The 27,645-nt window shown below is 40.5% G+C and overlaps 1 protein-coding gene and 3 long non-coding RNA genes across 7 annotated transcripts in view; 3 read left to right on the top strand and 1 right to left on the bottom strand.

Annotated features, from left to right (window-relative positions):
• The window catches only part of MRTFB (myocardin related transcription factor B), a 65,376-nt gene that overhangs the window by 14,503 nt on the left and 23,228 nt on the right, over positions 1–27,645 (bottom strand). For 2 of the 3 annotated variants that reach the window (XM_066330264.1, XM_066330261.1), the window contains exons 4-11: positions 12,258–12,323; positions 11,234–11,289; positions 10,616–10,691; positions 10,022–10,183; positions 9,311–9,495; positions 4,660–4,800; positions 3,016–3,263; positions 1,302–1,455 (exon numbers count right to left, since the gene is read on the bottom strand). In XM_066330264.1, the coding sequence (XP_066186361.1) occupies positions 1,302–1,455; positions 3,016–3,263; positions 4,660–4,800; positions 9,311–9,495; positions 10,022–10,183; positions 10,616–10,691; positions 11,234–11,289; positions 12,258–12,323 (1,088 nt within the window). Of the gene's footprint in view, positions 1–1,301; positions 1,456–3,015; positions 3,264–4,659; positions 4,801–9,310; positions 9,496–10,021; positions 10,184–10,615; positions 10,692–11,233; positions 11,290–12,257; positions 12,324–25,406; positions 25,617–27,645 lie in introns of those variants that run through there. The other variant, XM_066330263.1, reaches the window with a different exon arrangement.
• On the top strand, positions 86–7,269 carry LOC136368186 (uncharacterized). The gene is made up of 3 exons (XR_010744790.1): positions 86–289; positions 705–1,039; positions 6,527–7,269. It is a non-coding gene; the product is annotated as an uncharacterized lncRNA (long non-coding RNA).
• LOC136368189 (uncharacterized) lies at positions 10,124–15,066 on the top strand. Its single transcript, XR_010744794.1, has 2 exons — positions 10,124–10,179; positions 14,554–15,066. It is a non-coding gene; the product is annotated as an uncharacterized lncRNA (long non-coding RNA).
• On the top strand, positions 16,097–27,172 carry LOC136368187 (uncharacterized). Of its 2 annotated transcripts, XR_010744792.1 has the most exons (5): positions 16,097–16,373; positions 20,771–20,940; positions 25,115–25,237; positions 25,328–25,478; positions 26,718–27,172. It is a non-coding gene; the product is annotated as an uncharacterized lncRNA (long non-coding RNA). The 2 variants fall into 2 exon arrangements; XR_010744791.1 differs by lacking the exon at positions 20,771–20,940.

The following is a 27,645-nucleotide window of genomic DNA, read 5'->3' on the forward strand; positions in this document are numbered from 1 at the left end:
ATTTGGAAACGATGAAGTCACAGCAATACAATTTACATATCCAAAACCCACAGCAATTTTATGCTAAATAACTCCCTAGCCAATAAGTATCAGCTGTTTCCTCCAGTCTGGTACTCTCTACACTTGAAAGTGTGTTCTAGTTTTTCTCTTTCTGAACAATTCATTTCTGAACTCTAAATCAGAACAGATTTAGTGATACAGTGGTAAAACCACCACCAGCAGGTCTGCAAGGAAGGTTTATCTTAGTGTTACACATCAGCAGGAATACCAAGAAACTGGGCAGAAATAGGTAAGTGAACAGCTTTATGAACTGCACAATTTCAGGTATTAACTTAAATATCTTTACAAGTTGTTAGTTAAAAATATAAAGATTGGACAACTTATTTCAAGCATGTTGTTGGAACTGCATGTTATAAACTTACTTCTATTAAAAGATGGGCTTTAACTTAGAACAATCCATTACTGTCTTGAGAATCTGATCTTCTGAAATTTCTTCTTTTTAGCCCTTCAAATCTAAAAAAAAATCCTCCCTCCTGCCCCTCACCAACCTTGGTAAAGGCAGAGAGAAAGGAATTAATTGCCCACTAGATGTCCCTACCCTGCCACTGAGGTTTGGCACATTCCTGCAGCTGCTGAATCCTAAACCCCCACAAGCTGCTTCAGATTCATCCCTCAGAGTCTTTATTCCTGCTAAAGTATTTCAGAAGGAAGATCCTGTGCAGTGCCCTCACAGTGCAAACTGAACAGACTACACAGTTTGTAATACCCTCAAGAAACTTCAGAATTTAGTGTTCATTTTCAAATGATGTGTTGAACCTCTGGTAAGAAGATCTCTTCTCTCTTTTACAGTCTTTCTATTTATAGCAGTGACCTCTTGGAATATGTTTTTATTAGGGCATCTTTGAATTTGTATTGCTTAACTAAATCTCTTCACTGATACACTGAAATTGTCATGAGGAAATTACTGCTCCAGTGTTTAAATCTGCTTGAGCTGAAACTTCACATGAAGTGAACCTCACGGTTCACCCAAGGTGTCATGGTGAGTGACCTATGCAATGTGTCTAAAATTCCTCTTCTGATTCCTTGGGAAAGAAATGTCATTTCTGGAATACAGGCATATGAGGAATCAAACATTTCAGTCCAGGAGAGCTGTGTATGAAAACTCTGACAATCTTATTCTAACCAGTTAGGAAGAAAGGACACTTTTCATGGGTACAAATTGTCAGCCATATTCTCCACAGTAACAGTTCACAAGTTATGAACTACAGTAATTCACAGGAATGAAAAAATTCCCCTTTTACCTTCAAATCATCCAAGCTTGAAGGTAGAGGACCTGGTTTCCTGCTAGGAACATTACTGTTCTGTCTTGGTGAGCTGGCAGCTGATGTTGGTGTACTGTTGTTCAGACTATTCAGTGGTGAATTCCCATTGTTGCTCTGTTTGTCATTCAGTGGCCTTTAGGTAACAGGAAAAAGAGGGACAAGAATGTCAATGTCAAATATATTATGTTTTCCATCAAGAGGCTGTGATTCTGAATCTCATGTCTGTGAAGCTAATGAACAAATTAACTTTTTTTACCAATCCATGCTTAACCTAACACATTACTGTTAAGTATTTTCAGTAAAACAAAGCAGACTAGAAAACAGAGTAGTATGATGCTATTTTGTTTTGGTTTTGCAGTTAAGCATCCAATTTATGCTTTCATAGTTTTGATTATTGTCATGGTATCCCTGAAGAACACAATGGACTGCAAACTCAGTTTACACAAATTAATCACCAGCCAGGGCAATTAGTTAAGTTTTCTGTCTGGTATCAATAACCAACCCCCAATGAACTGAACTGTGTGTATCACCCCTTCCATAGACATAAGGGCTGACATAAAGCAGGTCACTTTGACGATGATGCATTTTTATCCACTGTACTCAAGAATCTCATATAAAAATTCCGAAGTAATTGTAAAAAATTAAAAATGCCACCATTTACACTAGGTACCACAAGTCAGCTCTTTTATTTCGTTCAGCTGATTTATGAAGAAATGTTTCTGAAATGTCACTAAATAGAACATAAGAAGCGTGGGCAAGCAGGCAGAAACATCGCCAGTCCAAATGTTAGGCTACATGGTAATTATAAATACAACCACAGATGGTAGCTTTAACTTTCCTAGCCTCACTTGCTGAAGAAAAAGAACTCAGTGAAAACTCATTTTAAAAAAACAGCTGAAAGTCAATTTGAATTTAGGGTTGTGTGACTGTGGCATGTTACACTTTAAGCACTTCTAGGAAAAGACTGGCCTTAGATGATGAGAAGGAAACTCTGCAGATAGTCAACTTCTAGTTTTGTTATGGGGTACTGACAGCTCTTGAAACATTTATTTTTCTGACTGCTTCCACCTATAAATCAGTGAGTGTACTTCTCACTGTTAGAAGTGCTAAAGACCAGTACTAATGAGGGACTCATATAAGCATTACAGATGAGGCTATAAACAACAGACAGATGTTTTCAAATTTAAAATGACTGTTACATCTTACTTGGAAACCACAAAAAACTGTGGTTTGTGAATTTGATGTAAAAAAAATAAACCCACAAAAAGAGCGTATGTCTTTGTTAAAGACATGGTCTGCAAGCCTCTCTCCTCCTCTGCCTGCCTGTGTCACATTTGAGTGAAAATGGTGTTAAAACTTAAGAGTTTGCACAAATGCTCTTGAGTTTCAAAGATGCATTTGGTCAGAAAAAGTGTATCTGACAGGTAAGATGTTCTGTTTCCACCTCACATAAAAGTAATTAGGACCACTTCAAGGCTTATCAGACATCAGAATTATTTTAACGAGAGAACAACCTCATCACCTTGTTAAATAAGGCAAATAATACCCCCAGTGATGCACAATGCCATTTAAAGTTTTCTTGGGTTCCAACCTGTCTCTTTAATGTTTGCAAACCACATTTACCTCTAAAGCCCTAAGCCTATAAGTGATGTATATGTTTTTCTGTAAAGGACACAAACAATGCTTCACATACTTCAGTGGTGCAGGTAGAATTGTCTGGTAGTTGTAGTGTTGTTGCTGTTGGCTCAGGATCTGCAGCTGCAAAAACAGTTGCTGCTGTTGTAGCAGACGAGCATAGTTGGAGTCCATCTGTGGCTCATTTTTCTCACCTTTCTGATCAGGTGGAATATATTGATGATACTTCAATTTTTTCACCCTTGGCTTAGGTTCTTTACATTTCTTGCTCCGATGTTTATCATTTGGGTTCTTTGGATGGCTTTGCTGTTTATGGATGGAAAAGATTGAAACAAAACCACAGCAGATGTCACTTAAAGCAGTTCTGCATGGCTCAGAGATGCAGCATACCAGAGCACTTTTACTGTAGAGAGCTGCTGAAAACAATTGTCCTTGAAAACACCCCCAAATGAACCAGCATACTCCAGCTGGCTTATCCCCTGCACAAGTCAGGGCCATCCAATCACAGCTTGTGAATGGTTTTTTAAAAGTGGCACAGCTAAGGGATTCTGCTAGTCATGACTTGTCATTGCAAAGAGGAATTCTTCTTAAGCAGGTAAGTTCAAAGCCACTAATGGTTTGTGGAAATAAAAGGCAGAACTGTAAATTCCATCTGTAAACATCTGAGGTACCTCTGAGGTCTAGACAAAAGGCATGGACAGACATTCCTATAAAATACAGGCAGCAATATCTCCATTAGCAATACCCGCTCAAGTGATAACACTCTCTGGCCTTACAAGCTTTGAAATTATTTTGAGGGAAAAATTGAAGGCAATTACCTAATCTTACAGAAGGTATCAAAGCAGAAATACTGTGTTGATCTGTGCATGTTGACTACACTGATAGCCTCTTTAGGGTACATCTGCATTTGTCATTAAAGTCCTGCATTAAGTAAGCTGGTACCAATCCAGTGATTGCAAAGGATATAGCCAAATTTATATCAGAAATTAACAGCCAGAGTCGTCCTCGTACATTCAACTGAGTTAATTTCCTGCAGGTAAGTAGAAGTCTACGTGCATATATCCATTAACACTGCTGAAGACAGTGAAGTTACTGAAATGAAACATTATGGACATCTAAAAAAAATCCCTTTCTAATTGTATTTGAAAGTGTTTTCAATGCTGCTGGCAAAGTCAGTGCAGAAAAGAGAATGTGTTCTTCTGATATTCTAACAAGGATGCAGTAACTTCTCCCTCACAATGATTCTGCTTATACATTAAACCAACTAAGAAAATGGTTGTGGAAAAGGAGCAGTGCTGCTCACCACTTTGATTACAAGTAGACTAAGAATGCACTGACTCCCTTTCTACTCAACTATCCTCCATACAGAACTAGATTAGGAGACAGACAGAAATAGAAAGTGAAACTCTGTATTGCAAAAACTATTGTCCTTATTTCTTAAGAATTTCCATAGCAATGTAATGCACATTTCTGCCTGAAAACTTTGGTCAGCTGTACTGTAAGGACCTCTTGGAATAACGAGCTGGTCCCTACAAGGGTTACTGGCTGACCTTAGCACACAAAAGCTTAGAGTGACCAGCCCAGAGTGCTCCCCTGAACAGCAGCAGCTGTTCTTAGCCACAGGCACTGAAAGGTTCCTTGGGTAGTTTTCCATGAAGCCCAGCAGTGTGTGTGGGACACAGGTGACAGTTCAGGGACCCACCTTCACTAAGGTTGGCCCAGGCTTTGCTGCAGATACAGTGGTTGTGGTCAGGGTGCTGGCAGCAGTGGAACGAGTCACGTGCTGGTCGATTGTAGAGGGAGTTTTGAGGAATTCAGGAACTGGAGAGGTTAAAGGTGGATACTAGTATTAAAAAAATATAAGGAAAAAGAGAAACATTAAAAACATCGACCACCTGAGTAACTGGAAAAATGTTAAAAAGTTAAGACAACTTATTATCATGGCAAATTCACAAAATATTTTTCGGAGAAATGGTGAAAACAGAATTCCTGTACATGTGTACAGGTATTCTATAAGGGCACATTTTGGCACACTTCAAATACAGCAAATAAAATAAAATGGTTTCTTACTTTGATTCTTAGTTAGCTAAGAAAACACTGCTTTATTACTATGAAACTGAGGCCTTCAGTATTTTTTGTCTGTGGAGTCAGATTTTTGTGTATACATGGAGAATCTTACCACCCAAACAAGTGTCAGAAAAGCATTGCTTTCGTAAAGGTCAAACTTCAATACAGGCAAACAAACTTCTTGTTTCAGAATGATCATGCAACAAGGACAGCAGATGTATTTTCACCCTTCTTATGGTATTTTCACAGAACCTCACCTCTGACTGTGCCAGGAGGTGCATTTCTTCTGTATCTTATGCCAACAGAAGTGCAAACCCAAACTTTGCTCATCTAAAATTTGTCATACCAATTTTTATTGTGCCAAAATTGGTTTGTGATTTTAAGTCTTAAAGAAAATTATTTCCTTGTGTGGTGAATATCCCCCTGATGGAATGCAAACTCTGCATAAACAGATCTCAGTCCTTGTGTTTCCAGATACACAAGAAATTTTTACTCGTTTCTGACAAACAGATTGTTCATTATCTGATTATCTTTACCTGTTACAGGTAACTGTGCTAACCGTTTCCATTAGTCTCTCTTGGATATAAGTAACTGAAAATGTAGAAGATATTCCATGTAGGGTCTCACTGCATCTTTTCAGTGGCATTCACCTCCTACTGGAATCAGCTCTTCTGACAGTTTTACAGAGGATGTCCTCAGCAGCTCCCTGACCCACTGCTGAACCCCAGCTCTCCTCCTCCCCAGTCTTCTCTTGAGTCAAGAGTCCTCAGGTTTCCACATTTCTTTGTCATGGGAAGTAGGGGCATTGTGTACTTTCCTTTCCAAGAACTGTTCATTCTACTGGAATTGCATTTCTCCCCAAAACCCCAAATCAACCAGTTCTTTTAGCATGATAACAATCCAACTGTGTGTTGACTGTGCCTTCCTACTTTTGTTCAGTGACCCATTGTTATGTGAAGCTTGTTAACGGTAACATGAAACCAGAATGTCCCAAATCAACTCCCACAGAGCACTGGTACCAGCTTCCCTTCAGCCCAGGACTTCCCTCTTTCTGTCTCATTTCTGGTAATCTCCATCCTCATTTTCCTAATGTTTAATATCAACCACTAATATATCCAGCCAGATGACATCAGTTGCATTTCCACTGTTTACAAAAGCAATTAGATCACCTAGTACAATGTTCCTTTTATAAAAGCCCCTTCTTTATATTCCTATGAGTAAGCATCCTTTTTCTTCCAAATTAATTCCAAGACTTGCATTCTAATTAAGTCCAACAGGTACCTCTTTCTGTTTCATTTCTTCCTGTACCTTTCCCATTTTTTCTGTGAGACTGCACCACGAAGGATTTAATTTGGTACACATTTTGCAACTCTATGTCCTGGTTCTTTTGTATTTCTGGGATAGCAGTTCCCAAGCTGCCAGTCTGCCTGAACAAAGCTCTCTCGCTTTTACTTATGATTAGTTTGTAATAAATTTCCATTTTATCTTTGTGTTTCATTTAGACATTCTGCTGTGTTCCCAACCATCAGCAGCCAAGAGGCAACTACAGCTGCCTCCCCATAACCCAGCAAAAGTGAACAGTGGGTCTGATCCCTCTGTCTTGCAGCCACACACAGGAGCAGCTCCTGATGACTGCTCCACCAAACAGCAGATTTACCATGTCCTCCCTGGGCACTGCAGCACTGTCCTGGGCTCCTGTCAGTTGATGGTGGCAGGCTAAAGATACAAATGCCTCTATTTTTATATCCAAGTTTCAGAGTGTTTGCTCTGGAAAGCATCTGATATCTGCACAGTGTCTGTTCTTTGATTGGGAGGGGACATGAGAGGGACTTGGCCTTTAAAAAAGGGTTCTGGATGCTGTATTGCAACATATTGCATCTCTGCTGCTATCCAGTTTAAAAGGTTTATTTGAGTCACAGCAGTAAAACTTTAAAAAGCACTTAGTAAGAATCTAAGTGTCAAGTACCATATTACCATAGGGCACAGAGGAATTAAAATGACCTCATGATTTTCACTATTTCTTAACTAAACACCATTTTAAATGTTTGCTATTTTACTTATTCATTGCATAGTCTTGTACTGTTCTGATCCTTCTTGAATCCAAACAACTTGACTTCAGACATACTATTTGGCAAACCAGTATAGGCCAGGAGAACAAATCCATGATGACAGCACAGCAAAACTCTTCAAAGTAGGAAAGTTAGTAAGTTTTTTAAAAAGCCCAAACAAAGCCAAAACAACAAAACAGCAATCACCAAACCCCCAAATTATCTCTTTTCACATTGTGTGAAAATCATGGTGTTAAACATTTTCCTCTTGCCAGAGAGTAAATAATTTTTCCTTACACTAGTCATTATCCTAACCTACACACAAAGCCTTTTACAGACTTCCCAATTTAGCCTGAGTGTGTTAAATGAGGCAAGGAACCGTGCACATCGTTTACTTAGATTTATCAGGCCTTGACTTCTTAACTTGATTATTTCATAAACTAGTAATTATTTAGTTTGAACAGATCCCCATTTCCAAATAATGTGACTTCTGCACCTTTTCTGCTAGATGCCAACAAGAATCTAGCAGGTGAACAAGCTACAGAGAGTGTATTAAGAAAACAGTTACTCTCTGCCATCAAGCAAAATTGTTCTGTTCTTCTTCAAAAAAAGCTGTTTTGAAGATAACTGTTTAATATCTTCCAAACTGTGAATACCCCAATTTGACCTGTTTTGGAGCACGACTAAAATGCCTAACCCTTACCAGATGCAAGTATGGGTTAAAGCAAGTTTTAGGTCATCACTCAACAAGAGCTGAAGGTTCTTGAAATTATGTTACATCCTCTGAAGTCTGGAAACGTGCGGAGGAGGAAGCCTTGAAAAGAACTCTGGCTGCACTCTTCTTTATTCAAAACATTCTTTGTATTTTTTTGTTGTAATAAAATGTAAAATTTATCAGAGGAAATTAAAAGAATAAAGGAGCCATTCCCATACGTCTCCTGTAGAGACCTGCTGTGCTGTTACTCTTTAATTCAAAAGGAACAAGGTGAGCATCTGTTTTATTCTGCAGAAGAGCAGCTTCTCATTTTAGGTGTGTGCACAGAAGTGGCTGTAATGTGATATGAAATCCATAAACAAAGGCTTCAAGTTCCATCTGAAGCACTTTTTCAATCAAGTTCAAGTGCCTTACTTTTTGTTTCTGCAATCACAGATCTCTCTTATGCTTCCTACTTGGAAAGCTTTTGGCATGTATTGCTTTGAGTGTTTTTATTTAACTCTCCATTAGGAGCCTAATTCCTTACACAGGAATCTAATTTCATGTGGTTTGTTTTCAATTTATTCAACACAAATTATGTTCTCTCAGCATGAAACCCAGCTCACATCTTAATCTGTAAGTTAGGGAACAATGAAATAAAATGGATGTGCTGTACTTTGTGTCCAGCATTGGTTCTGAATATGAACTTTGCAATACTTTATCTACTGTGGCAATAAGAAAACCAAGGAGTGTAACACCAGATCCTGAACCACTCAGCTGTCAAGTGTCTGTGGTCAAAAAGACAATACAGTGTTGGGAGCATTAACAAGAGCTATCTCTTTTTTCCTTATTTAACAGTTGACTTTTACATTACTTTCTGCAGTAAGGAGCAAATCCACAGCTCTCTAAATCCTCACACATTTAAATGCTCTGCTATAAAGATAAAATGTTATCTGCCATGACACAGTTATTTTCCTTTCTTTGTAAGTACCTTGAGAAATACTAAAAATCTTACAGGAAAATCAACATAACTGTTATTTTGATTTCCTAAATAGTAAATTGCTTAGGCAGCATTTTAAAGCTATAGGAAAGAATATTTAAATTATGTCATTATTAAATTATGTGGGGAACCTTTTTTTAATGGACATTTCTGAAGATAATGGAACTGACGTCAACTGTTGTTGTTTCAGCTCACTTTAAGTGAGTTCAGGACCTTGCCCAGAAGGAAGACAGACATCAAGTAATCAATAACAGCTGGTGGAAGCCATGGCCATGACCTTTTAAACAACTTCTGGGAAAGCTGCAGATCTTCTATGGGTCATAATGAATTTCAGGGAATTTATGGCTTCACTGCAGCCTATGGGAATTTCATCTTAGCCCCAGCTAAGCCAAGGTTCTATTCTATGCACTCCCAACCAGAAAAGAGAGTCCCAGGTGCCCTTTTGTAGCAGCAGAGGTATTCATTCCACGTGAAACCATGCCCCATTTCTACAGTGCCAGACCAAAAATCATACTGTGAAGATTTTAACACTTAAAAACCATACCTGTGTTGATGTAGCAGCATTTGGGGTTATAGGTGAGGGTGAGTCACTTGTTTTTGGCTCACCAGGGGAAGCTGCTGAACCCTGGGATTCTTGGCTGGCTGGTTGATCTGGTGATAAAGCATCACTGCTGTCTTCATCAAATGAGAAATCATCCAAAGCTTGAGGGTAATTCTCTTGTCCAACTGCTAAAATGTTTACATGGAAAGAAACAAAGAGTTTTTTAATTGCACAACTTGAATTCAGACATTCATGGCAGAATTAGCTAAGTGCTGGAAAATGATCAGTTTTCAGCACATAAACGTATGGTACTTAAGTATTTACTGTGTTTTTAATATGAGGGCCATATTAAATCATATTCAAGGAATCAATAAAACTAAGTATGGAGTAGAAGTGGTTTTAGTAAAAGATTAAAAGGTACATTCAGCAGATGTGGAGTGCACAGACACCTACAACAGGCTGAGGAATGGCCACAGATGTTTGATTACTTTGGAACGATTTTTATTAAAAAACAAGCATTTTCAAAGTTTCATATGATAATAGGATTGCTTTGCTTAAATGATAACAAAGTTTGGGTCTCAGAAGGTGAGAGAGTAAGCAATAATCAACTTAGCACATGTTATCTTCTAGTGAACTCTACCCTCAGGAGTTAAATGATTTATTTTCCACAGTGCCACACAGATCACAAACAGAAGCTGTGGGACTTCTACTTGCCTATAATGGCTTCTTTAACGCTGGAGTCTACAGGAAGAATGTTCTTTTCTACCAGTTCCATAGGGCCAGGTCTCTGAGCAATCTTCTCATTCAGATCATCTGCCAACCGAGCTCTCTTCAGTTTCATCTGAGTGGCCTGTAGTGAAGGCTCTGCAAAGGTCTCTGAAAGGATTCACAGATTTCAATACTCTGTTCCAGTTGTTCCCAGTTTCATAACAACGCTGTCCTGCCTTTGCAATAACCATTCCACTTGTATCAAAGGCAGTCAAGCATAACAGGTAACAGGGTAACAGTCACATCTGTTAAAGGTTCTTTAGGGCCAGGGGAGAGCACAAGGCCGTCAGGTCATTTCAGGGCAGAGGAGAAACTGAGGCATACCCCACTCTGTAATTACCATAACAGATTAAGAACAAAATGCAGTAGAATACCTTCACTGCAACAGATGTATCTGTTACTATACAGACTGCCCCAGACACTGCAGAAGTAGAGAAATGGAGCAGGTAAACCTTTAGAAATGGTTCCCATCCCAGTGCAATCGAGTGGGACAAGCGAGGGCACAGGTCCCTGCTGTGGGCAGCCCGCGGCGGCACGTACCCTCCAGGATGTGCATTCTGACCAGCTCCGAGCGGTCCGGCCGGCTCCGGATCTTGTGCTTCAGGAAATTCTCCGTCTTGGAGAAAGGACAAAACACCATTAACTGCTGCTCACTTAGACACCCCAAGCACTTGACAAAACCCCGATCAATGAATAGGTGCAGTTTCACTCAGAGGGGTGGGGAGCACTGCCAGAACACAGGCAGCAGAGGGGTTCCTCTTGCTTTGGTCTGTTTTCCATGCAGTTAAGCAGGGCTGATGGATCTCCAGCTTCCCCAGACAAGGGGGAATGCTGCTGGATTTGATCCCACACCACCACATCATCCCAGCAGCACAGATTTGCTATAGGAAAACTGCACAAGCATAATTTCCCCAAGTACCCCATCCTTAACTGGAGGCAGCCATGTGTTAACCCACCTAAGTTTAACCCCCACACTGATCTGTGAAGGCTCAGAGAAGCTCCTCTCATACTTTACTTTAATGAATTCTCCCAAAATAAAAGCACACATTATTACTTTAATGATAAGAATTTTTTCCATGTACTCAGAGAATTTAGTATCACAAAAAACTGACTCTCCATTTCCAGATGTTAACCCCAAGTTTACACAAAGTGGTTTACCCTGGCTCGCTCCAGGCTCTTTATCTGCTCATGGAATGCAGCTGGACTTTTCAAAGCTGTGAGGGGAGAGTAAGAGTTAAACTGACAGGAAGTGAATTTCGAAAGAAATATGCTACCCAAAATGTGTATATGGGTGTTTAACACCACTTCAGAGTTGTGTTTGCATCTGACCAGGCTTACATTTCATTTGTGCTAGTTGTTTCCACACATATTTAGCAGAGATGAGCAATACTCCTGTATAAATACCAGGAATATTTGATTTTAACAGGTTATTACCATGTAATGTCAACTTTTCTGCTATGTACAAAGGTGTTGATTTGTTTATCAAAACTGTCCCACAGTGCAAATTTTATGATATAATGTTTAGAATGCCAATTTAATTTAATTTATTGCACTGAATTTTCTGGCTGTCCATACCTCATACTTGCTGATACTAGATAACTGGCCCTTCCCTTAAGAACTATGTGTTCATTTAAAAACAAAATAGAAAAATGTAAAGGCCTTAAATGTTCACCTGAGAAAACAGAACAATGGTTAGCTGCTAAATAACCAAAGAGAGTAAAAAAACCACTGTTCACCTAGAAATAACATAAATTGTAGAGTGCTCCATCTCAGTGCTGTCCACTTAGAGATTCTCCATGTTTTCTGTGCACCTCTCATTTGTTTGGCAACATTTGTCATTCTACTCTTTAAAAACTTCTGGGTTTGTTATTAATGTCCGCTCATTTAAGTAATTCAGTTTATTTAGTGAATTAGTCATAATAATTTAATCAGAGAAAATAAAAGCAGACTCAGACTATGTCAACAAATCCTTGCATTTTCCTCACAATGACTATTTCAACTGAAACATGATGTAAGCATGATGAATTTACTACATGCTCACTTAGGTTATCAAAAGGATTCCACAAGTCTTTTCAAACGCTAGTTATTTGTAATGATCTCAAAGAAATGCTTATCTTCCTTATTTTATATATCCTGTTCATAGCTAACATTCTAGAAATACAAATCCTGAAGGCAGTCTTACGTGGCATGATGCCCTGGTCCACCAGCTGTTCTCGTGTCCGTCTCTGCTGCAGCCTCAGCTGAAGTACTGACAAAAGAAAACATTCATTCCTGTGTAAGCCAGTGTCACAAAACTCCCATTCCAATGACACCAAGTGTTGCAACCTCAGAAATACTTTTTGCTGTGTATTCTGACCCAACCGAACCCCCCCAAGAGCCATCCCAGGAAGAGCTGCTGTTAACACAGTTCCCAGGGAATAATTCCATCCCCGTTTTCATTGGAGACTGCTGCTTCTCAGTCTCATCTGATGCCAGGATGTATTTCCCACATGCATCCACTTCTACCAGCCAGGCCTCAGGAGGAGTGTTGAGCTTACATCAGGAGTGAGGTAAAAACCATATTTGTCCATTTATTTAAACCATAAACTGGAGCCCACAATGATTACAGCACCCTGCTGCGTGTCCTAAGCCACTCTTACAGGACTTCTCTGTGCTGAAACAGAAGTGGGATTTGCAGAGCATTTGAGAAGAAAAGCTCTGTCTTATTGTTTTTTTCTTGGGGGTCCTGATTGTACATGTAAATAAACCTTGCTGAAACACGAGGAACTGAAGAGAAGCAGGATTTTATCTGCCTTATTTAAAAACAGCAAAGAAGTGTTACAATCAGGAACACACTGTATTCTCTCTGTGAACATCAGAAAATGTTGTTTTTTTGATTGAGATACGTGTTATCATAATTATTTAAAGGACAAAATAAATCCAATACTGTCAAACGTGGAAAAACAGTTTATAAAGCTTGAGGTAACTTTTTATGTTTAATTACATTTAATAAAAAGTTTCTCATTTTTCCTTTGTGACTAACCAGTATGACATATATTAAATACTACACCAGAAACCACAAAACCTGGGGGAAGATGTAGGTATAGAAGTTTTATACTTTCAAAGATTATGGCTTTTTGTTGGGGAAAAAAAGGAAAAAAAAAAGTTGTTTCTTCTACTCCTCCTTTCCCCTTGTTGCTGTATCAATTTATCATAGTGCTTCATTGTCTCTGACACATACAGCTACTACCCCAAAGTGAAATTTCATCTTCTGAACAAGAACAGTCAAGAGACAAAACGGATTAAAGATGTAATATTTCCAAGCTGAAATTCAGACCTGAGAGGTTATTATGGGTGTATGATTAGGGTATGCTGTTCCTATTGTATTTCACAAGGAAGCAAAACAAGCTAATGCATTGTCCAAAACATCAAAATGAATGTAATTTCTAAAAAATTAAGCTAAGGACAAAGTTCATTGTTTCCAGAATTTAAAAGGAACCAGCTTATTTCCTGTTCTGCAGTACAGGAAGGATATTCCCCTGGCTAAAGCATTAAGACCGGGAATAGCAAGTCCTGAAAACAAGGACATTATTTTCTTGTGTCACACAAACACTGAGAGCTCAAATACAAACATTTCAGGGCTGTGGCACAGCAGATCTGGTCAGACTTTACAATACTGTGACACGAGAACCACAAAGGACAGAGAACTAAAGGCTAAAGAACAACACTAAGATGAGAACTGATGAGAAGTCATTCAAAAGGTACTGAGTTCCTCTGCAAACTCAAAAATACCTGCTTTAAGTAGGGCATTGTATTTTCCAAGTAGTATTAACTGTGAGAAGTCAACAGAAGAACAATAACTTTGTAATAGTTTGGTTTTGTGTTCCTTGACTCCCTGTGGCTCCAGGTGAGCCACAACCTCTTCTTAAGGTACCTCTCAGAAATCATTTCAATGGGATGCATTTCAAGCATACAGATAATTTTGTGATGCTAACCCTGGGGTACATCACAAGCCCAAGGCACAGAGAAACTCACTGACTGCAATGGTGTTTACAGGAAAGCAAAAGAAATCTTGATTTATTCCTTGCTTACAATTAGTAAGGTAAGAAAGCTCAGAGTCAGGTGTAGAACTGTATCTGCAATCCTTTTAAAAGATCGGAACTAAGTTTTACCCATCCAAAGGATGTGAAAGACAATTTATAAGCAGGATGGCAAGACTACTTACCAATGTTTTTAGCCCTGAGTAGACTAAAACTTGTCTTCTTCTGTTCTTTGCTTAAACTATGCTTTCTTTCACATCACTTAGGAGACTGTGACACAACTAGAAAATCATGTCCTGCTCTGGGCAGGAATCTCATCCATGCCAACAGCTGTCCTTGGTCCAAATTGACACCACACTCAAATGTGGCTTTCTTGAAACACTGAGCAAATGACAGGTGGGCCTATCAAATCTTCACCTAGTTACAGGTCAGTTCTGAACACATGCCTCTTTATTTCAGGCCCAAGGTCTTCAGGCAAAATGATCTGCTCCAACATCAGTGATGTCCACAGTAGAGCTGATTTATGTCAGACCAAGTAAATAAACCAGAATTAGTATTACCTTTCAGTTCCATTACTTCAAACACAATGGATCAGTAAGTGAACGCTGGCAGTACCACAGCAGGTGCAGGAATGTTAGTTCTGCTGTGACTCACATATCATGGGCAGGTAACTGATTAAGAAATAATGCATTGATGGTGATATTCCAGATTTCTAATGGCTTTTATTCAGATTTTCTTTTTCAATAAGCTTTCTCATAAAGCCCATTCTGTAGGTGCAGCTGGTTCAGCTGTAACTACCTAGGCATTGCTAGGGTTGTACTTTCAAGTGGGAAAGAACGTGATTACTGAATATATTACACTGAACATTATTTCTAAATATAAATGATGGGAAGCCCTGCTGTTAGTTTAGGAATGTATCTGTGATTTGTGGTTTCAGTTGTGGTCAGATATTTGGTTTAATCTTTGCAGAAAGACTTAAACCTGAGCCATATCCTAAACAATGTACAGTGTAACGAGAGAATATGCAGAGGACCAAAGCAAAAGGGAGAGAAGGACAATAAGAATGTACCTGCACATAAACATTATATGCTCACGTGTGAAGCTTTAGCATTTTTTAAGAAAGACATGAAACAAACCATTCTTGTCTCTCATAGTATTATTCCTTGTCTGCTCATCCTTGTTCATCTACACTGGGCATTACAAAGCAATAAGGGAGGATTTTGAAATTGTCCCATCTGTATCTGGACAAGTCATAAAAACAGTGAGAAAATTGAGAAAATGAGAGATATAGAAGATACAGAACATGTAGTTATTCACTTACTAAATAAATATCATGAACTTATATATTATATAATAAGGAAAGGACAGCCTGTGGCATGACTAATAGGAAAGCACTGCAGGGGGAATGCTAAAGAAGAGATGACTCATAGTTAGAAAGATGGTATAAGATAATAACTGAAGATTCTGACTTGACCAGAGCAAGGAGGTTAAACAGAAACCGAGCTGGATGAAAAACAGATGTTTGCTTTTGCAACCAACTCCAAAACTAAGGTCGAAAAAGTGTTTCATATCTTCACTTTAACAAAAGATAAATACTGAGCAGTTGAATGCATTATTGAAGAAAAGAAAATTTTCCAGCAGAAAGCAATTGTGAATAAAACCCCTAAATATATTATTTTTTAAAGTTGGAAAGCTAAAAAGGTTTTGCTATTCCAAAGAAAATATATCAGGAAAAAAGCCAATATTGATATCTCTTTTATAGAGATACAAGGATCTAGAGGATCTAAATCCTTTCAGCCCCTACAGTGACACAAAGTCAAAAGCAGAGCTGTTCCTAAGGAAGAAACAGTCACACGTGTCTGTGTATTACCTCAGGAGGTCAGAGCACACCTGGGTTACAGGTCAGGGTGTCACAGCACAGCCAGCAGTGACCTCCCACTGTCTCTGTGTTACAGAATGTGCATCTTCACACGGCAGGGGACCCTGGAGGGGGATCAGGGAAGGGAGTAATAGTGAGGGAAAGGAGAAATAGCTGAGGGAAAGGAGAAATAGCTGGGGTCTGTGAAAGGCTCAGAAAGAAACGGGGACTCACAAGAAGCAGCTCAAGGAACAGGCAGCCTGACAGGAGGATGGGAGTCATGGAAACTACATCACACATCTCCAACAAGGAAATGTAATGAAATTATCTTCAGAGACAAGGATGAGACATCTGAGAACTGCACTTGTGGCAAAGAATCGCTCATTTGTTTCTGTGAGAAACTACCTAGAATAGAATGCAGGTTGGTTTAAATCTAATGCAATTAAAGCTAATACAGACTTTGCTTATCTACATGGAAATCCATGGAGCAAGAGATCTCTAGAACAGTAACACACAGAGTGCTAAATCTAGTAAAGCTGGATGAAATAAGAGGGCACAGCAAAAAAAAAAATTCTAAAAACCACTGAAGCATTACTCAAATACAAGATAGATAGACAGACAGACAGACAGACAGACAGATAGATAGATAGATAGATATTTTACTACTTGTTCTAGTGTGGATTGGGGTTTGGAATTTTTTCTCCTTCTTTTGTTTTCCCCTCTCCCCTTTATTTTAAAGAACCACTTACAGACAAGCCACCAAGGGAATGTGGGGAAGGAAGAATTCAAAAGACAGGAGGTGGAGGTAGTACAAAGCAAAGTTCCCCTTGGAATGGTGTTTACTCAAACACTGTTTTACAGATGGTTCTTATCAGGGTAAATCCATTCAGCTTGTTGCCAGATAATTTACCTTTCACTTTTACACTTTTAAAACCAGGCAGTTACCTACATAACATCTAGACCCATAAATGATCTCCAAAATGAAGGCACAAAATTAACAAATATTTACATATGTTGGTAAACTGTTGACGTTGTTAATACCAGTCCTCCTATTTAAAGTACACGTGCAAAAGAAGGGCATCTTCTTAACATCACTGAGCAAACCTAGTTGCTAAAAGACAGCACAAATATTTTGCACTTCACATTATCTGGCAGGATTCCTCCTTCACACCACTGCAACTCTAAAAATTGTCTGTGAACTACTTCTGAATAATGCACGGAGAGGTCAGACAAATTCCTGCTTTGACTGAGGGAGAAGGGAGGAGGTTGTTTTTTTTTTTTTTCCAGCTAAGCAAACGATTTTAACACTTGAACACCAGATGGAGAGATTCCAAAATTTCCATGTGTTTTCTTAAGTCAATAAAATGATCGTTAAAGCTTGGATAGCCTATTTAATACTGACAAAACAAAAAAGCGTAATCCCTCTTCACAGTAAGAACATCTGGTTATCTGACTCTCGGAGTCAGCAGAAGTCTTGTGACTGCACTGGAGGTAGAGTTTTTTGCCAGCACAAAAGCTGAGTGCCAGAGACTGGTGCTCTCACTCTTGCAGCTCCTTCCAGCGCTAGCACAGCAGGGAATCCACCCTTCCCTGGGCCAGGGAATGGGATGGTGGTGCAGAAAGGGGAGCTCACCCGTTAACCAGGGCACTTGGTTCTGTGGAAGTGTATTTCTGTAAAGCAGCGACTCCTATAAACCCTGTTCTCACCCCAGGAGTCCTGCTCAGGCTCACACACACCGTGCCCAAAGGGGCAGAGGCTGAGGATAACCAGAAGCAGCAGCTCCTCAATCTCCTGCTGGAGCACTCAGGGCTGAGAGCAGAAGTGCCACAAACAGGCACTTGAGGAGACACAGCACGTTCTGTGTCAGCCTTGGAAAGGCAGCAAACACAACGGGCTGGGCACGTCTTACTGTGAGTGGCAGAAGGAGTGAAATAAAGTATATTATTAAATCACCTACAACAAACAGCTTTTATCAGAGCTGAGCAAGTGATTCCTGTTACGAATCTGTAACGTGTATCCTATAGAAGAGCAGTCTCAAAGGAGTACTACATAATTACAAGCACTGGAATGTAAAGAGGCCAAAAATAAATTGGTAGTTGTCCTGCAGGAACAATGCTATCTACACTGATTGACAAGCTTTCACCACTGTCTCTTGCCTTGAAAAAAACCAGAACACATACTATGCACAGTTCCAGCACTAATAATTCCACATCTGACATAGATCATTACATAGCCTATTAATTTAAGATCAAATTTTAATCTTATTATAGAAGGTACTATAAAACAGCAAGTTTATTGCCATTTCCCAACAAACATTTCACCATGGACAAGGGGTCCAGCAGACACCACACAGTCCTGACAAATGGCAGCAAGAAGAAAAACAATGCATCAAGATTGTTTTAATGTTCTGTATGTAATCATCTCATTATTCTCATAGTTAAAATTCAATGGGCATTATCTATTTAAACCTTTAAAACTGTAGATAAAACTGAGAAAACCTGATGTCCAGCATTCCTGTGCACCCCCTTGGAAATTTCCAAGAGCGGCAGGAACTCCAGCGCAGGCTGCTAGGCTGGCTGCCATGGAAACAGCCAGGGCTGGGAACAGGGCCCTTCCCCTCAAACGAGAAGCTGTGAGACTGAAGCCCGTGTTTGTTTCTGCCAGCTGCCACCAGCTCTGCTGCAGCCGCGGCCCCTGGACGCCAGCACAGCGGGCACCAGCACTGCGGGTGGGCACTGAGCTGTCCCCTGTCCCCTTCACCCAGAACGTCACTGGGTCACCTCATGTGGCAGTGAACAGGGCACTGAGGACCCCGGGCATCAGCTCTGTCCTGGAGCTGTGGCTCACAGGGCAGCAGGGGCAGAACTGCACAAGGTGAGCGCTGAGTGCTCTCTGTACATCCTGCCGTGTTCCCCTGTCCCCTGGGCCCCTCTGCTCACATCCAAAAGTCTGTATTTTTCAAACACCACTCTGTACATCCTCCCTTGTTCCCCTGCCCCTAAACTCCCTCTGCTCACATCCAAAAGTCTGTATTTCCCAAACACCACTCTCTGTGCACCCTCCCTTGTTCCCCTGCCCCTAAACCCCTCTGCTCACATCCAAAGGTTTGTATTTCCCAAACACCTCTCTGTACATCCTCCCTTGTTCCCCTGCCCCTAAACTCCCTCTGCTCACATCCAAAAGTCTGTATTTTTCAACCACCAGCACTTTATGCCAGGCTAAAGTTGGGCTCTCTTCCAGACATAAGTTTTGCTTTCTCCTGAGTTTAGATTGTTTCTCCCTCAACTCTAAGATGAGGTATTGTACTCTATTTATTAAAAAATGGTTAACTTTTCCTACTAATATTTTGTTCTGCAAATAAAAAAAAAGAGTAGAAAGTATATTTTGTACAGCAAAAGTAAAAGAAAGAGCAGATGATAAGCAAGGTCCAAAATTCAGGAAGTTATGGAATATGGTAGTTTGCACATGGCATTACACATTCCACCAGTCCAGAGTCAGAAATTTGTTAATATAATGTGCACTTCATCTATATGACATGTCAAAAAAGGGTAAGAGGAAAAAACCATGAAAATAGCTACCTTTAATTTGTTGGAAATTATTCTAAGTAAGTTGTATGGAATTTTAAAGATAAAATGCATTTAAAATTGTGGCACTCACTTCCCCATCAGCCTGAAGATGGTAATACAGCACGTTAAATACTCTCAGTTTAAAAACAAAAATAATCCATCACAATTCATCTTGTAAAATGTATCAGACATCATCTTAGCATGGGTGAATGCCTTCAAAACTTCGGTGTATGCCAGGATATCATTTAAAAAGGAACAATTTTACTTAGTTTAACTTGCTTTTGTTAAAAAAACCCCTTGCTTCTTACATAACTTTAATGTTCTTTTTTTCGTTATTGTATAAGCAGTTTTTCTGCTGAGACTATATCCAAAATAATTACAAAAAGTTGAAGCAGCTCTTTTGCATACTCATTTTAAGCAATTCTTCAGTCATACTTCCATTTCAGCTTAGCAATGTACTGTGTAAGTGTAAAGCACATGGAGGAGACTCCGAGGGCCATTTCAGGGAATCTCTCCAGGGCTCTGGGGGGAAGCCCTGCAGGACCTCCAAGGACACCACTGTGATTTAAAGCTTTTGTCTGGAGCCAGTGCTGATGCTCAGCTGAGTGCTTCCAGCAGTAGCAGCATCCACTGAAGGCAGAAAATGAAAACCTGGATGGCAAAAAGAGTGAACTGCATGTGAACTCAACACTTCCAACAAACACGTGAACCGTAACAGTGCCATTAGAGAGGCTCAAATGATTGGATATAGGACAATCTGTATTGTATCCTATTGCTATGGAACGTTGCTTAGAAACAAGCCAGAACATACACAAGCCTCCAAACAAATCACTGGGATGTCTGCTGGGAGCAATATACATATATATATGCATAGATATGTAAAAAGCAAAATCTATACTTTTCACGATTCTGTTTAAATCTTTAAAATGAGAAAAATCACGACCATCTTGGGTGAGAAGTCTCAATTAACTAAAGCTTATATTTCCACTTACTGTAAAATTGCATAACAAGTATATTAACCATAACATTTTATAAATCTGCAAGTATTAGACCTCTAATTTTTTAAAAAAATAATCTGCATTTCCTCAAATACTACTATTAGCCAAAAAATGTACTCTCAAGGGACTCATGAAACTTGAGTTGAAATTCTACATCTATTACAACTTCCTTTGTGCTAATCTGGAGTTCATTACACTGAAGGATGACAGATGATTTCCAGCCAAGCCTCTGCACTGTCCACGCCGTTCCTAGGCACAACAAACACAATGCACACCCCAGCACATCCTCAGCTCAGGAGACGAGGCACTAACTCAAACCAGAGGAAGGTGGATTGGCCCTGAGCTGCCTGACTGCAGACTGGGATGTGAGCAATGTACTGAGTCAACTCTGCTACAGACAGCTCCAGCCTCTGCAGCTGCTCAGTGGGTGAGTCCAGCTGATCACAGGGATGGGCAAATTGCTGCATTGGGGAGGACCCTGCACTAGAGACTGAGGCTGGCACGTTTTGCTGGATGTGACAGCGAAGATGAATCCCCCAGCAGAGCAGCAAAGCAGACGGTGGTTTCACAGTGTGGTTTCATAACTCAATGTGATCTAACACAGCATTCCCAAGGAAAAGCCAATGGTCTGTGCCTGCCTCCAGCCCCACTGCTGCTTCCCCACTGCAGAGGTGCCTCTGCCAGCCCCATGGACTAAGGGCTCCAGCAGCACCTGGGCACTGGTGGCCTCCCTTGGCCCTGTACCCCCTGTGCCAACAGGAGAAAGCAGCAGGCAGTAAGCAGGCCAGGGCTGGATGGCCAGACACCTGGCTCTTGGCAGCAGCTGTCCTAATCCTAACCCTGTGTAAAAAATTCAAGAAATCTTACAGTTGCCATAGTATGTTTTTAAAAAGCTCTTGGTTAGCCACCATCTTCTAATTGTATATGGCTTACATACAAAATCAAATTATTACAGTGTAGTCTTGGTTTATTGAAGTAGTTAACCATGTGTTTATCATAATGGTATTACAGTATATTTATTATTCATTTAAGTGCTACACTGAAGAAGAAAATTCTTTGGAGTAAGTGCTGATTTACTTTTACGACATACAATTATCCCACTGACATTAGAGAGACTGTTTATGTGGAGTTTAGCACAGCCCTGCAGGATCAGAACACGGAATTTACAGTGCTTCCTTCATTAACAAAGGAATAACACCTTTCTCACCAGAATCCTTTTCTCATTATCTGTGTCCCAAGAAACAAACCTGATGGACTACCACTGATAAGGGGTCATGAAAACATCTCTAAACCCCAGATAACACAACTTAGAGCTTTTTCTTTATAAAAAACCCCAAACCAACCAACAAGCCCAACAAACCAGGAGCAGGTTTTTTTATCATACCAGGGCAGGAGAGCAGAAGGGGTCAAGGGTATCATCAATACTCAACATGCCAGCAATAGCAGGAAGTCTGTTGAATGAACAATTCTCAGGCAACATGGATTTGATTGCAAGGGATGAGGGGAAGAAATCCTTCCTGACTACACCTGGCAATCTGTTTCTCAGGCAGCAGGAAGACAATTGCAGTGCACACCTGAGAAATCCACTCACCCACCCCTGTATCCTGTTTCCAGCACTTGCCAGTCTCCAGTTCCTCACAAACCAGTACATTTAAAATGACAAACAAATCCCGGAAAGAAATTGTGTTTCCAGGTGGAAATAAAATTTCCTTCCTGGCTGGGTTTTTTTATATTTCTTTAGAGTAACCTGCAGGCAACTGGTAACTTTGAAACTCAGATTATCATATGAAAAATATGGTCCAAACAACTGGGATCCAACCTCCTTTTAAATCCCACCGAAGCACCAGACTGATCTGTTTCACCAGTTTGATACTGTGTCTTCAAGGGTTCTGCAGGGTCATACACATCATCCATCCTTATACTGAAACGATTGGGGTATAAAACAAGACTTCCTCAGCTCTCCCCAGTGCTGCTAGAAACCTTTCCATCTGCAGTCCCAGTTCCTACAACATGCACTGTTGGATGACACTGAATCCTCCTTAGGCAAGCGTATGCATATTTAAGGCCTTTCACTTGTATTTTCCAAATGTTTTGATTGCTTAATTGACAGTGCTACAAGATGCTGCAGGAGGTACACTCAATGGTACAGGAATTTCTGAAAAAGCTGTTTAGTTGGCACTGTGTGGTTGACCTCAAGAGACAGAAAATATCTTTGTTCCTTGCTCATACAAAAGGTAATTTTGATCAGACAGATAAAAGTAAGAAGTGTTTTCACAAAGAATGCACTATGGCAACAATAGTATCTGAGCTGTTTACAAAAAAGTGGGGTCATTCTGAGGATTACCTCCCATGCTACAGCACAGCACAATGTGTATCAACAGCCTCAGCAAAGAGAACAATTCTGCTTTGCAATCTAAACTGCTAAAGTCCTCAATATTAATTTGCTGAAGACAGTGTTGGGGTTTTTGTCTCCATCAGAAATATCTTTCCTTATATAAAAAAATATAAAGTAAAAAAAGAATTGCACTTCACAGTTCTCTTAAGGTCCTCACTGCTGAAAGAAGCACTGTGCTATCCCAGGATTTTTAGATTTATCAAACCTGTGCAAAGTAGCTTATGAAACAAAGGAACCTTTTGAATCACTGGATCTCTACATACTTCACATGAGAATTCATGTGGCAAAACCTTATATCATTTTATGGAAAAAGAAAGGAGGAGAAAAGAGGAGGGCAAAAAAACAGGAAACAGAATGGCAAAAGTTAATTTAGAAGATGCTATTCTGTAAAATAAGTTGTCTTACAACTTATGTTTTTAACTAAGTAAAATATATTACCTGTAGTATTCTTTAGATAGGATTAAACTAACAACTGCAACTGAATTTTTAAAAATGTATAAAATATCTGAACTACATATTTCATAACATTATAAACTGGAAACGTGAAGCTCTGTTTTAGTCTCTCTAGGTGTAAATCAAGCAGATTTGGAGTGTTTTCAATAATTCATTCTATAAACCACAGGAAAGAAAATAATTGTTTTTCTAAGCTTTAGAGGGAGGAAAGGCTGGAAGAGGAGATCCTGCAGTCAAACTCTCAAGAAGAGGTTCATTATTTTAATCATTACATTGCCAGACTTGGGAGAGATAAAAGGATAAGCAATATTCACTGGGGAAAGTGAAAATGGAGAACAGGTACTAAAACAGAGAGAAGGAAGCAAAGACTGTGATTATGGAAAACAATTATATCTTCTTTTATGCACTGAATAATTTAAGTTCTAAAATGTTCATGAATTTAGACTGGCAGGGTCCCATAATTGCAGGTTTTTGCTACTCTGACAGACCTTCATGACTGTAATGTACATTCTTCCAGGCACTTTCTCCACAAGTGACCTGCCTGAAGATAATCACTGCTGTGGTGACTCGTGAGCGCACCGTGCTGCCTTTTGCCATCTTCTTCTGCCCTCTGTGTCTTGGTATCTTAGCCCATTTGGGTTTTGTTTCCCAGAGCACTGCCCACTCCCCTGACCCTCCTCATGTCCCTCCCCGTCCCTGCTGTCCCCGTCAGTGCCCTCCTGCCACAAGGCAGGCTGAGCTCTTCTGCTCTCAGCCACTGCACATGCAGCAACACTCAACCTCTTACTGCCTTCCTGATCAATAACACACCTTTGCTATCAGTACCCTGCATAAAAATCAGTGCGTTGTCTAGTTCTAACTTGAACTAAGAAATGGGGGTTTTAAACTAACCTGTCAGGTACTGAATTTAATACTGGATATGGGCTATCTTTTTGCCATTTAAACATTATTATGGTCCAAATATAAAAAACAAAACAAAGAACAAAACCCCCAGACAAACTCAGCATTTAAATTGGGAGAAAGGCAGAATCTCATGTGTGTGTAACTCTTGCCACCACACCAAGGGAGAAATCCCTTAACCAGCAGACAATTCAGAGATATCTGGAGGAAAAGCCAAGGCAGAGTGCTGTAAAAGGAAAGCAGGAATTTTGCCTACTACAAATCCAGTTTGTGTCCTATTGATTAAGAAGCTGGAGTTGAGCCCAGAGCTGCAGGAGGCTGTGTGTCAACTCGCAGCAGTGTCAGACCTCCAGAGGTCTCTCCCTTCTCCTCCTCCACCCGGGCCAGCTGGGAGAATCCTGCCTGCCAGGGGTAAAACAATTTCCCTGCCTCAGCAGCACTATTGCCTCAGCCTAACAAAGATTGCTTTAAATGAATCTTGTATAGTTCTGTTTGTCAGCTTTAAATGATGTGCCCAAATATTCTCAGACGACTGCTATTTTAGAAACTAATGCCTGTACATTTTATCAATGTAATGCCCAGTCTAAATCCAGTCATTTAAAAAGATATAATGTGGCTGAAAAGCACACGTCTCAAAACCAGAATCAAATCTAATTTAAAGTATGAGGGGAGAATGGAATTCCAAAGAAAGAAAAGAGATGAGAAAAGAAGTGTTGAAAATGAGGTAGCAATATCTTCAATACTAAAGATTTGTGGGGTTTTATTTTGACATGCCATATTTAATGATGTTTATTTAATAGCATTTATTTCAATAGTGACATTTTGAAGCACTTTGTGCAATATTTACAGGACAATTTCAGAGTCCTTCATTAATTCAGCACTAAACGATACTCTGAACAGACTACCTGATCGCTCATTTTTCTTCACACAGCTCCTATCAAGCCATCATCATCATTATTTTACTAGTCTCAGGTAAAACTGAAATTCAGCTTCTAGAGAGGTTTTTTTTCAGAGGGAAAACAATACCTCGCTCAATGTACAAAACCTCTTCTTTACCTACAGCATGACATCAGACACGCTGATGAACTGAATGTGCCCGAGACTTGTGCATTCTCTGTCCCCCACCCAGCAAGTGACTGACCTTCCTTGAGACTTTTCTGGCTGTTCACCTCGAGGCATTCCTTCTCCTTCAGCGGCTTAAGATCCCCCGCAGGTAAGATCTCGGAAAAGCCCTGCTGCTGTTTCTTGGAGCTATCGATCATGGTGAGAATCCTTTAGAACGGCAACATCCAGCAGGGAAAAAACGCCGGCCGCAGCGGGCAGCGATCGGTGCGGTGCGGTGCGCACGGCGCCGGCTCCTACGGCAGCAGCCCGGCCACCGCCGCGCCGCCCATGCCGCTGCCGTGACGGCTCGGTTCGGCTCGGTTCTGCCCGCCCCGGCTCGGCCCAGCCCGGCTCAGCCCCGCTGGCAGCCCGCAGCCCTGTCTCTCTCTCTCTCTGAGCGCAGACACCGAGCATGTGAAGCCCAAGTCCCGCAGCCCGCCTCTCCTCGCAGACAGACACTCCCCCTGTGCCTTTAGTTACGCTCCCTTCCCCTGCACATTGGTGTTTCAATCTGCAGCTCGGTGGTCAATCATCTGACAAAGAATGAGTCAAGCGGTTAAAAATAAATCCAGCAGTTGCTGGAGCAGCGTTCGCTGATACCTAAGACAAACTACTGCTGAGGGCTCTCTCCCTTTCCCCCTTCCTGCCCCCAGGCCTCGGAACATTGCTGCAGGCAGCACAAATTCTTCATCTTTGCCTGTCCGGCACATTCATTACTCATTAAGTTTCCCCGATAAACAAAGCTGCACGGTGGCATTTGAAGAAGTTATGTTAAGGAACCTTCCCACCCACCCAACCCCAGGTCTGGTTCCAGAGACGTTTATCTCGCAGAGGTAACTGGAAAGCCAGTGATTATTTCCATGCCTTTCCCTGCAGTATGAGAGACCCTGTTCCTTGTTGTAAATATCTAAACCCCGAGTATTTTATTTTCCTTTTCGCATTAGTTACACATCTCATTATTCCCAGCAGTTTCAGGAGTATTTCCTCCCACAGCTTCTGATCTGCCATCCTCTGCAGCATATCCCATTTATCTTACATGAGTCATCAACTTCAGTGTCAACCTGGAAGATTTCAGGGAAATGGATCCCCTCTAATTACCTGGCATTGGCCATGAGGGAACAGCAGAGTCTGCCTTTAATTTCCTGTTCTTAGAGAAAATAAACTATACATAATGTTAAAGAGTCTCTACATGTCAACTAGAACTCTGGCAGGTGTATTTTCCCTTCCCTGTGGCCTAAAAACGCTATCATCACACACATTTTCAACACCTCTGCTTCGTATTGTAAATCTTTCAACTTGAAATTATAAAGGACATCTCCATTCATATAAAAAAGTTTCACTTCCATAGAATCAGATTTGAAAATATCTATATACATTCAGATACAGAATTTCTAAAAGTGGAAACCTGACAAAAAGAAACCCCATCGTTTCCTCCTTGGCCCTTTCTACAAGACAAGCCCTGAGCGCTGACCCTTCCCCTCGCCGGTGCACTCCCAGGACAAGTGATACCCCGGGTGTGAAGCTCCTGACCCCGGCAGCACGTTTGGAAGCCTCTCCCTGTTTTCCTGCTGCTGGGAGAAGGGAGACCCAGATCTGCTCAGAAGTGCAGCTGCTGAGCTCAGCAGGCTTTAGCAGCCTCTTGACGTGTAAGGAGCTGACAACACCGGCACAGAACTCTTTGCAGCATGAATGATTTGAGGCCACTTGCCCAGCCTAAGAATCAGTTGTCTGAACATCATTTGTATAAAAATTATCAGCTTAAATTATATTCTGCTTAAATACAAGTTCTTGACTATTCCAATAGATTTGCTTTTGCACTGATTTTTACTGAACACAAGACAAAAAACACTGTGGAAAAGCTCCTTCATAAATCAAATTAACTTCCTCACTGCCTGCAGCTGAACACTTACTGTGCATAAGAAACAAAATTACTGCTGAGAAACTCCACATTCAGAAAATAAAAACTCAAGACAAGCAGAATTCAAACACATACTGCTTAAACCTAAACACACATTAAACTCTGACACAGCCAATAAACAGGATCTTACACACTTGCTGATATAAGAGATTATAACTCCGTCTTTTTCTTGTACCAAGAGAGAAGTGAATTGTTTGGAAGGATGAATTATATTCTAACAGTGTAACGACATACAACAGCAGAAGTTGTTTTACGGAAAGGGTACAGTGCACTTCACAGACTCTGAACTCATTTCCCAATGATTCAGAAAACAGTATTTTGAAATTTAAGAAGTTCCATGCTCTAATGAGGAAGTGTG

The sequence above is a fragment of the Sylvia atricapilla genome, chromosome 15, assembly GCF_009819655.1.
Source record: "Sylvia atricapilla isolate bSylAtr1 chromosome 15, bSylAtr1.pri, whole genome shotgun sequence".
Taxonomy (NCBI): Eukaryota; Metazoa; Chordata; class Aves; order Passeriformes; family Sylviidae; genus Sylvia; species Sylvia atricapilla.